Below are 12,022 nucleotides of genomic sequence, written 5' to 3'. Positions count from 1 at the left end.
TCATGACACAGTGATTTAGTAATGCTGCCAAAACACCAGAGCAGTCTGGTTGCAGACCCCAAATTTCGAATCATAGATCCCCTCTATTAGAGTGAGCTGTGATTTCCACCCCATCCCAGACTAGGAGGAGGCTGATGATCCCAGAAATATGGGTTCATCCACATCTATTTCTTGGGGCCAGGACTTGGAATCAAAGCAACAAAATATCCTTCCTCCTTCAGATTCCGGGCTGAAAGTTAAGTCTGTGAGGCCAGAATGCATTAAGAATGAACAGTGGCGTAGCGTGGGTTGTCAGCACCCGGGGCAAGGCAAGTAATTTGCGCCCCCCTAACCCGTGGATTTGCGCCCCCTAACCCATGGATTTGCCCTAACCCCAGATGTTGCGCCCGGTGCGGCCGGCCCCCCCTGCACCCCCCACGCTACGCCACTGAGAATGAATACTCTTGTGAGTATCAGCAAGCAAGCATCGTTCCAAAAGCTTTGGGTGTTGTTGTTTTTTTTCAAAATGGCTTTACCTGACCAACCATTGTTTCCCAGCAGGGGCCTCTCGGGACATCCGCAAGGCTCACGTGTGGGGGAGGGCCAGTGACGTTTTCAGGGAGGGTCCCATTGTACAAGTTGGTTAGCCAAATTGTCATGTTCTGCCTCACAATCTTCTCTTCTTCCAGCTGGGAAAAAGGAGATGTTTTTCAATAGCACAAATCAAATTACACAGAGGCTGCAGCGAGGGGTAGGGGGGAATGCGGTAGCTACAGACCTGGCTAGAAACCAGAGAGTCCAATGTTTAGATCATTATTTATTAAAAATTTATGCCACTTAATATAATAAAAATCTCTATGTGGTTTACATAAAGACAATAAAAATATAACAACAGACAATAATATTTCATAAAAGTGAAATAAAATGGAACACAACCATATATCAAAACAGTGTATAAAACATAATTAAAAACTAAGAGTCAGATTCCAGGAATGGCTGGGTAAACACAGAGGTCTTTAAGAAGCATTTCAAAGTCTCACAAACCACCCAAGGGAGGGCATTCCTGGGAATACCCACTTCCATGCTCTTGCCAGGAACAGCCAGGGCAATTCACTGGTCCTGGAATGACCAACTAGATCTCCTTGGAAGGCATTCAAGATTGGCTTGGTCTTGACCGGAGGAGACAAACAAGTAGATATCCTGGTCCCAAGTTGTTTAGAGCTTTTGGCTCAGTAGCTAATTAGTGTCAATCGTTAGAGATCATTTCTCCAATGAACCCAGTAGGTGGCCTTAAGCAAGCCACTTTTGCTTAGACTGACTTATGACAGAAATAACAGTATTCACCACAACCTTACAGGGGTGTTGTAAGAACCAGTGAGATAATGTGTGTGAAGCATCAACACCAAGGTGGTCTGGCCCGCAAGACCATTTTTGGCAGCCCTACGCAACATTCAAGAAGAAACATCTTAAACGCTTTAAAATTGTTTTTTTTTTTGTCTCGTGTGTTGTTAACAGAAGCACATACATTATTAATTGTGTAATACAGTGGTTTTCAACCAGTGTGCCATGGCACCCTAGGATGCCTTGAAGAATGGTCAGGGGTGCCATGGGCAACACTGGCCTCTGTCCCTCTTTCCTTCCCTCCCTCCTCTGAAGCCCTCTTGCATCTCTGCCTCCCAAAGGCTTGCACAGCTGTGTATTGCAGCAGCCCTGGCCATAAGCTCCCAAGGAGAAGGAAGAGGAGAGAAGGCTGAGGGAAGCAAAAAGGGCTGAGGGCTGAGGGCTGCCAGCTCTGCAGGCAAGGGGGGACCTAACTGGGCTCCTGAGCCCCACAAAGGAGCCACAGAAAGAATGTAGTTGGTCAAGGGAACTCAGAAAGGTTGAAAACCTCTAGTGTAACATATATATATATATATATATATATATATATATATATATATATATGCTTTCGTAGATTTTCACGGGTACAGGAATGCAGGTTTTGGTGTCCTCGGGTGTCTTCCCGTGTAAAAGTTGGGGTGTCTAGGCGACGTTTCGACGAGGTCTCACTCGTCATCTTCAGGCAAAACCTGCATATATATATATATATATATGCTTTCGTAGATTTTCACGGGTACAGGAATGCAGGTTTTGGTGTCCTCGGGTGTCTTCCCGTGTAAAAGTTGGGGTGTCTAGGCGACGTTTCGACGAGGTCTCACTCGTCATCTTCAGGCTGGTGCTTTCGGCTTCTTGTTACTGGAACAGAGCAGGATCTCAGTGTTTGAGTTCCTATAAATACTGTAGAGGGGGTGTGGTGTATAGCCTCCAATGTTCTGGGCAGAGAGGAAGTTCCCAGGCTAGTGTGCCTTTTCTTCTTTTGTTCCTTAATTACTTGAGAGATATCTTGAGTGATTTCTTGAGTGATATCCTGAGTACCACTTAGGTGGGTCATTAGGTGTGGATTAGTTGTTAAAGTCTTTGTGTCTTGACCTCTTGAACTTTGTGAAGAGTTTTCCTGAGAAGATGGCTGTACTGTACTTAGTTGTGCTCTGGCTTGGCTTCGTGTATAGGGGCGAGCTGTGGTTTTGTGGCTTGTGTCAGCCAGATCTGTGTAGGGATTGCAGGGGGGTGCAGCATCCGGAGGTGCCACCATGGATTGGCTACTGGATGGTGTCTGTAATTCATCTGTGGAGAGGGTCTGGGTTTGGGTCTGGTGTGGTTGATTGGTGTTGGCGTTCTGTGTGTCTCTGGATCTGGTGTCAGTTTTTGTGGGGAGGGCTAATTTCCAGATGTCTGGCAAGCGGGATGTGTCGTCACGCTTGTTCATGTTGTGAGGGTGTTTCTCTATCTCGATGGCTTCCATGATTATTCTCTTGTGGTGATGTTCCGTGTTAAAGAGCAATTTGGAATCTGCAAAATTAATTTCGTGTCCTGTTTCTTTCATGTGTTGGAAAAGAGAGGAAGTTTTTTCTTCTTTTTTGACGGCATTCTTGTGTTCTGCGATACGTGCATTTATTCGTCTGTTTGTTTGTCCAATGTACGTGGCTGGGCAGACTTTGCAGGGTATTTCATAGATCCCTTGGTTTTCCAACTGGATTTTATCCTTGGGGTTTCTGAGGATATTGGCTATTTTTTGGTTGGTGCAAAAGGCTGTTTTGATATTGTGTTTATGGAGGATTTTGCTAATTTTATCTGTAGTGCCCTTGATATAAGGAAGGAGGGCCATGCCATTGTTTTCTTCTGTGTCTTGGTTTTTGGGGGGTGTTTCCTTTTGGATTAGCTTCGTAATCCTGTTTTGCTGGTATCCATTGGCAATTAACACGTTTGAGAGATTCTGTAACTCAGTTGTCAAGTGGTCTTTGTCAGCCAGGCGTTTGGTTCTGGAGATGAGAGTCTTGGCTACGGAGTTTATTTGTGCAGGGTGGTGGTGTGATTGTGCATGTAAGTAGCGGTTGGTGTGTGTTTTTTTCCGGTAGATAGTGTGTCCTAGGGAGCCATCAGGTTTTTTGTAGATTAGGACGTCAAGGAAGGGAAGTTGGTTGTTGGCTTCTATTTCCATAGTGAATTGTATTTTGGGGTGTAAGTTGTTGAGATGTGTGAGGAAGCTATCCAGTTTTTCCTTCCCGTGTGGCCAAATTACAAAGGTGTCGTCAACATATCTGAGCCAAAGTTTGGGTTTGTGTTCTGACTTGTCTAAAGCATTGGTTTCAAAGTGTTCCATGTACAGGTTTGCGATGACCGGTGAGAGGGGTGATCCCATAGGTGCTCCTTCTATCTGTTTGTATCTTTGTCCATTGTGGATGAAGTACGTGTTGGTTAGGCAGTGGTTGGTCAGGTCCAAGATGTATTCGGGGGGATTGTATTTGTTTTGAATAGCTGTCAAGGCTTCATTAATGGGCACTTGTGTGAAGAGAGATACAACATCGAAGCTCACAAGTAGGTCATTAGGATGTAGGTTTTGCTTCTTTATTGTTTCTATGAACTGGAAGGAGTTTGGTACGTGTGAAGAGAAAATATATATATATATTTTACACACACACACTCTTGCGGCCCACTTGATATGAAATGCCCTGATCTACACTATATAAATGCACTATGGTGGTGGTGGTTGTTACTACTACTACCCCCCCCCCCCGGTAGCCTTTCCATTTCAGCCACACAGAAATAGCTAAATACTTCAGAGGAAGGTGGGGAGGTGATTTTCACCAACTGAGCCTTGCCCTTCCTGCTCCCAGTTCCCTGAAAAGGGTGGGAGACCCTCCGTGTGGGCAGGTGAACCAGCAAAACCCACCAGTCCTTTCCTCCTGTGGGTTTTGGCCCCTTCAGCTACACCAGAAGCGTTTTAGTCATGCTGGCCATATGACCCGGAAAGCTGCCTGCAGACAAATGCCAGCTTCCTCGGCCCAAAAAGTGAGATGAGCACAGCACCCCATAGTTGCCTTTGACTGGAGTTAACTGTCCAGGGGTTCTTTACCTTTACCGTTTACCTTTACTGGCAGAAGGGATACTCTGAATCAAACTCCATGTCCCCAAGCCAGCTAAAGTTAGTCATGGTTAATTCCAAGGGAAGCTCACTTGTTCTCTTGGTTTCCATTAGACTTATTTGTGACTAATTTAGCTGGACTGGAATATAGAAGTATATCTTTGTAACCTTCTGGAGCTCAAGACTTCAAACTGGAACCTTCTTCTAGAAAGCTGCAAATAAACAGGACATGTAAAAATTAGCCAACTTGCCTTGAGATTGATTTCATCCATGAGAGCAATAATAAATGTGTACAGGTTGCCCAGGAAGAGAGCAAAGATGCGCCCCAGCTGCCACCGGAGGGCGATTCGAGGGTGATAGTTTTCCAGAGCACTGATGACATCAAATACAGTGGGACAGAACATTCCCAGTAGAGACATAACCATGTTTACCTGGAGAGGGAGGGGATAAACAAGTTTTAAAAGTTTCCCTATGCTCTCCTACTAGCAGTTTTAGTACATAGGCAGCCACCATGGGGCTCTTCAGCCCTGATGTTTTGCATCAGTTCTCAACTCCCATCAGCTGCAGCCAGCAGAGTCCATGGGCAGACATGATGGGAGTTCCAGTCTACAACCTGAGAGGCATCACTTTAGTACACCTAGTATACAAAGAAAGTGGATCACCAAACCTTGTTTTTGTTTTAAAGTAGATTTTAAAAGCTTCTTACATCATTTCCCGGTTTTTTGCGATGTAATTCTCCATACAAACAATGTTTACAAAGATGCATAACATCACAGCAAAATGTGCATAAAAATGAATATATTAGTGAAAATAACATACAAAAATGCACTAAGAGATTTTTGTTTGCAAAAATCTGTACATTAGTCAAAACCACATATTCAGTGAAATTCACAGTAAATGATAAAAAAATTCATGATGATTAAAAAAGCTGCAAATGCTGCAGTAGGTTATAGAATTGAATTTAAGACAGGAGAATGAGAAACTGAGCGAATTGCAATTGACAGATCATGGCATCCTTGGTCTGCACAGAACAAGAAATGGGACAGTATGTGTGTCCACATACTTATATTCTTTTCAGCACCAGCTAAAGACCTTTTCTTATTTTCCAAGGCTTTTTGGATGTGCACACACTGATATATGGAATTTTAGATCTGCTCTTAGTAATACTGTGTTATACAATGTGCCTGCTGCCCCACACATACACATATAATTTGCTTTTTTATTGATTTATTGATAGTTATTATATTTTTATGTCTTCTTGTTGTAAGTGCCCCAGAGCGGTATAAAAATAGTGTAAGTAGGGGGGCCACTAGGGGGCGCATCGGAAGATGGCTGACAATAACATCTCTCCGACCCACACAAGGTAATTTGGAGGCTATGATGGGAGTAATTACCCTCCCTACCCCCCCCCCAGGATGGTGGGGGGGACTGCCCTTGCCTGCTGTGCCCTATACCACCCCCGAATTTGTGGGGATGGGGGCACTAGGCACAAAGCCCTCCTGTGGGATTCCGGCACTCCTGGACGCCGTCCCTGATCTGCGCCACTAGCTGCAAGAACTTCAAAAGAAACAATTTGAATGAAGGAATGCACATATCTCAAGGAAGGAGGGGGAGTAAAGACTGCTAACAGAAGAGATCTCTGATAAAACAAGACAAGAATAAAACATGAGAAGATACGCCAAGATACGGTATGGCAAATGACTGATGGGGGAGGGGGGAAAACTTTCCTTTCTTTCCTTATGTGATTAAACAAGAATCCCCTCCCCTCACGAGTCAGAATTGTCGTTTTAAGGACTTAAGCTGTGGATTTAAGGCTGTGTGGAGATAAACTTTCGAACCAAAGCATGTTTTAAGAAGAGCGTGGAATGTATAAGAGCTTTGGAATGACGCAGTTAAAAATGCCGTCGCCATATTGGGAAGTTCTGTCGGAGGACTTAAGTCTGAGAGGAGAAATAGAGAAATAGAGCTGTTTTTATATTGTGGGTGAAACTCCTCAGTGGGACTTAAGAGCGACAGTTCTGTAATTAATGATGGAAAGAGCGCTGTTATCTATGGAAACCATCTGGATTTGAGGATTGGAAGAACGGAAAATTCACACAGGATTATTATTGGTGTTTATCGGCTTAAGGAGACTATCAGAAGAGATCATAAAGAAAAAAGAGAAAATATATGAACAAGATGTGATGTGGAAACAGCAAGATAAGACTGGATAGAATTATGAACTCTGTTTGGACTGATTTGGATTGATTTGGACATTAACGCAGTAGCAAGAAGATGATCAGAATCCCCCTTCGGATCTTGAAATATGGGTCCCCCCAACAAAATTTAAAATTCGGCTTTGTAATTCGGAATTTATGTGATGTGATTTAATTTGATTTGATTGGCCGGTTAATAAAAATTATTTTTTTAAAAAATAGTGTAAGTAAATAAAAGAATCTGATTGTGTAGCTGTGATTAATAAATTAATAAATGCATTCATTCCATTCATCAGACTTCTAGTTCCTAGTAGCAACAAACTAGTAACAAGAAAATGCAGCTGAGAGAATGATTAACTGCCATCAAAGAGTAACATTTAGCCCCAGATTGTGAAGCCTGCAAAATTATTGTCTATAAAGCAGCTGTGTTTCTCCAGCTTCTGTGTGGTATTATGTTTTTCAGTAAACAAGGCTGAGATTACAGCCAATTCTAAACTCTAGTGTTAAGCATTCCCTGGCATGACAGCACCATAAAGAATATTTAATCTTGACTGTTTGCCATTAAAATTATACTTTCATTAAGAATTAACAGTTTAGTGCATATAAATCATGGTTTGGCTACCCATTGTTTGTGCCATGATGGTAATCTAACATCTTCAAACAGCTGCAAAAAGCAAGAATAAAAGTTTTCGTTCATGGAAACATATCTTCGTTTTTATATAATTAGCTTAACAATCAGATGAATGGGCTATTTTGTTATTTATTGCAATTCACTATTGAGTTCAAAATGATCAGTTGCTGAATAACTCAGGATGTCAGCTATACATTTCATAACAAATTGAAAAATCCTGCCGCATTATCTGAATTTGCTGCAATTTTATTTTTTATTGGGCTTTTTTGCATTTACATCCTATGTTTAATTTTTAAATAAACCATGGCAGCTTACAATAAAACACCTCATACAAACAATGCCCTTAATAATAATAAAAAACACTGCTAAAATTAGAAGATGGGGATTTCAACTAAACCTTGGGAAGAGCATCCTGATGGTGTAAGCTGTTTAGCAGGAGGAGGCAATGGACTGTCCTTAATCAGAGGCTGCAGAACCCCCTCTCAGGACGCTGTAGGTGTCAATTTCCCTGAACTGGCAGGTGCGGGGAGTTGGGCTAGGTGACCTTGGACGTCACTTCCAATTCTTATGACACTAAAATATTTTCTAGAACATCACTCCTGTGATGCAGGCCGAGCTGTGGGTGCCTAATACCATTCATATTGGCTGGAGGAGAGCTTGCTAAAATGCAGGAACTGCATCTAATGTCATAACGACCCTCTGAGAAGCAGCTAAGAGGAGAGGAAACCCGCCAGAATCTGCAGGGGTGGTCATCCCAAACTGGAGCCTTTTGGTTCCTCTAACTGTGACCTCTAAAGAGAGCCCGCCACAAAGATACTTCTGAGGGACCAGCCCTTCCTATACCAGGGGCCGCACACTCCCTTGGTGTCCACTTGTCAGTGAACATGAGACAGAAAACTGGAGCTGTCTTGGTTCCAGATGAGTACAGGCCTGAATTAAAGCCCCGTGGGTTCCCTCTGTGGTCAGGACAGGGCCTCCAAGCGTCATGAATTTCCCTAAGTTGTGCATGCAGGCAACATCTGGGGCAGCACAGCACTTCAAAAGTCCATCAGGGCTCTTCCACAGCTGCCTTTTAGTGTCCAGGACAAAATGTTGAGGGCAGCACTTTAAACCACATGGAAAAACATACTGTTTTTCAGTAATGGTAACAGAAATCCCAAAACTAAGTAGATATTTTGGCTCAGCTGTTAGGGCATCTTATTGCCCTTTTATATTCCTAATGCAACCGATCGATGATATACAGATTTCCACAGACTTGTAACTGGGAATACATTTTCTCACAAAGAAAGAGTCTGTTGCTTTCAAAAGCAATCCCTAGCACCACCCTATGAAGCAAAATGATTTGCCACAGCTTCAGTGTGTGTGCAAGCAGAATTAAATATTTGACTGGCATCCATCATGTCTTTCTGTTGTTTGAACTGAAACACCTCCTGCTGGAAACCAGCAAACAAATAATACTGCTAAGTAATTATGGTCAATGCTATGGAGATTTCTCTCCCTTAGATGTGCTGAGAACTTTGCCTTCAACATCATTGCTAATGATATTTTAAACCTGATTTTCCATCTCAACTTCACTGCGTGAACTGTTTGGTAACACCAATAAAATCAATGTCATCTCATCATTGCAAAACCATTCTGTGTAGTCTGATAGAGAAGAGATCATTATGGGTCTCTTCAGCTTCGAATAAAATGGCAGCTTAATTTTTTTATATACAATATACGGTACTAGATTGTACCTGATTATGTCATACTCAGAGTATGCCTACTGAAATCAATGGACTTCAGTTAGTCAACTAGCTCAAGCCCATTGATTGCAATTAGTCAATTCTGAGTATGAGTTAGTCAGGTATAGCTCTTTATGTTTTAACATAGAATTCATTCCGCAAGTCTTATTTCATTTTCTGATTTATTGCAAAAGAATGTGATTTACAATAACAGGAAATATTTTTTAAAACATGTCAGCTATTTTATGATGTGCAACCTAGGCTTTCATGACCATTTTGATACAAGAAGCAATATGTATCTTAATCTTTTTTATTTGCTATCACATATCCACTTTAAGAAAGCTATGGACTGTTAGTATCCTTGTAGACTTTGGCAGGCTTCTTGTTCAGCTGTGTGGGCATTTCAAGCTACATCAACTACGTAATGTAGTTCCTTAAGGCTGAATCTGCAGTTCCCTTGTCCTCTATTCAGACAAGCTGACTGTGTTTCCTGTTACACTATAGGAATGATGTCAGACTAATATATAAAGTAAAACATGTAACAATGGGAAACGGAGAAGCGAAGAGGAAGAGAACGTAAGTCTTACATTGTAAGGAAATCCGACTGAATGGAAGCTATCAGACCAAAAGTGATATAGTCGGAAATCGTTTCGTCTTCTTTCTTATTTGCAAGGTAAAAAGAACAAAAGATCCTCAACAGTTTTAATCCTAGCAGATGTTGTCCTGCTGCTGTAATGATGGCAGGCCAGTTAAAGAGTGAGTAGATCCAATACTGGCCAGGATCGAAATGGGCTTGCATTTGCCCATTAAGTGAATAGGATGTTTTTGGAAAGAGCAAACCCTATGTGATGCCATATCATAAACTCCCTCAAGATTTAAGATTCTGTTTTTTATGTGTTTTTTATTTATTGCATAGCTCAAGTTTTTATTTTTATGTATAATTCTTACGTATACTTTATGTTCATGTGTTTCTCTTAGGTGCCACCTGTATTTGGTTGCCTTATTCATAAATCTGAATATTTCACAATCACATAAACTGCTTTTGCCATCCATTATGGGAAGGAGGGAGAGAGAAAGCACAATGCAATTTCTGTACAAAGAGAGAGAGAAGGGGGTAGGAGATGGGGGAGAGGAAGAGAGAAAAGAGATAGCAGAAAAGGGGAGGAGGAAGAAAAGGCAGTGACAGCAAGTCCGAGCATTAGGCAGAGTGAGGCGACTGAAGCAGCAGATGCTGTGAGACGCAAAGTGATGGCAAGATATTGGAGGACAGAGTTGGGTTTACTGCTTTACAGTGGAGGAGAATATGCTGTCCAGTGTTGACACAAGATTCAACTGCAAGTATGAACTTTTTGTATGTGGAAGTGGGAGCAGCTTTCATCTTGTACTCCACCTCAAGCAGCAAAATGGTGGTGCTGAGTGATAAGAAGAGAGAGAAAAGCCTCCCTAACCACTGTTCTGGCCCACCACTAGCATGCAGCCCTGAGTCCAGATGACTCCTGAGGGAATGTGGCTCTCAACAAGGGGGGCAGGATCCCTCACCCCTGCCCTACATCAACCTGCTCGGTAAAGACAACACAGGCTTCCTACATACATCTGTTTTAGAAAACAAAACATGCTGGTACGAACTTCATTCCTCTCCCACCAGCCATAGTTTTCAAGGCCTTCCAAAGCAAATTGTTGAGATCGCCTCACAACAAAGTAGATGAGGTAGCCACTCCCAGCTAGTGTGCAAAAGGCAAAGAAATTAGCGAGAACCCTCAGGAATCGGGTCAAGTGGACGTTCTCTTCCTTCCGGCTCTCTTGCTCCTCCACAATTGCTTCCTGTATTTGTTACAAACAAACAAGAAAAACATTCATCAGTATTCATGATACCAAGAAGTATAATAGCATTCGCCTAAATTAGCCACCGCCGACCTGGTGCCTGGACTAAACTCTCATCAGTCCCAACCAGCAGAACTGTTCAAACCATCTGGAGGTCAACAGGTTGTCCATGAATGCAGACTATTTGAAGATCTGTCTCTTCCAGTATAAGCCTGACCACTCACGCCATTCATAAGGGACACGGCTTTCCTCCGTGTCCTTTATCCTTCAGAGGCTGGCTGGCTGAAACAAGGAACAGGGAGTCATGGCTGGAGTAGGAAAGAGAGGGATAAATCTCCCCTCCAAGATTGCTGCAATCCACATAGCAATTGGTGTCTCGCAGGGCTAGAATTAATTTTTAAAAAACAAGAGATGTGGCTCACTTTAAACATTATGCGTAACACATTGTTTGACCCTGACGCGTGACTAACAGCAGCAAGGTGTTTAATGGGATATGTAAGCAAAGAAACTTGCAACCAACTATATTGTGGCACAACAAAACGGGGCTGAAAGCCAAGCAGCCCAGGCGTCTGCGTTTGCCAGTTCAGTGGGCAGCTTCCACAGCTGCAGGAATATGCCAGGCCTCCTTTTTCCAGGACTCTTCCCTCAGAATCAGTTTGCGTAGTAAGAATCCAAGAACCATCTTTGTTTACAGGCTGTTGACAAGGATCTTCTCATTCACCAGGCCTCATAGGTCTCTTCCAAGGCCTTTCAGTCTCTTTTCCCTCCTTTTTTCAGGAAGCCAGCCTCCCTCCCTGGGTCAGAGATGCAGCAATCTACCCCAGTATTGTCTACATTGACTGACAGCAGGAGACACTTCCAGCCCTGTCTGGAGATGCCAGGGATTGAAAGTGGTACTTTCTGTCTGCAAAGACTATGTGAACCTCGGTGACATTCATACCTGAGATCAGACTTTATACATTACCTTAAAGCTAGTTGTTATTGATGCAAATTTGTTATCTGCTGTTTCAGGATTGCCAATCAAGTAATCCCAGCTCGTGAACATTTTCCAGCTGAAGTTAAAACTGTTATCATCTCCACCACCATCATCATGGGCATTCTTTGCCATTCTGAAAGGGGGGAGGGAGTATTTTTTAATATGCTAAAAAGGTAATGGGTTGGGCCTAGAGTTGCTCCTCCCCCATCACAGATGGAATTGAGATTCAGCAAA

At 42.7% G+C, this 12,022-nt stretch overlaps 1 protein-coding gene across 1 annotated transcript in view; it reads right to left on the bottom strand.

Annotated features, from left to right (window-relative positions):
• Nucleotides 1-12,022, bottom strand: part of TMC1 (transmembrane channel like 1) — a 70,954-nt gene that overhangs the window by 21,050 nt on the left and 37,882 nt on the right. The window contains exons 10-13 of the mRNA XM_081880952.1: nucleotides 11,777-11,921; nucleotides 10,618-10,812; nucleotides 4,693-4,872; nucleotides 516-668 (exon numbers count right to left, since the gene is read on the bottom strand). Of these exons, the coding sequence (XP_081737078.1) occupies nucleotides 516-668; nucleotides 4,693-4,872; nucleotides 10,618-10,812; nucleotides 11,777-11,921 (673 nt within the window). The remainder of the gene's footprint in view (nucleotides 1-515; nucleotides 669-4,692; nucleotides 4,873-10,617; nucleotides 10,813-11,776; nucleotides 11,922-12,022) is intronic.

This window comes from Podarcis erhardii (genome assembly GCF_964252035.2).
Source record: "Podarcis erhardii genome assembly, chromosome: 11".
In the NCBI taxonomy this organism is placed as follows: Eukaryota; Metazoa; Chordata; class Lepidosauria; order Squamata; family Lacertidae; genus Podarcis; species Podarcis erhardii.
The sequence above is the reverse complement of the archived record's forward strand: the minus strand, read 5'-3'. Positions and strand labels throughout refer to the sequence as shown.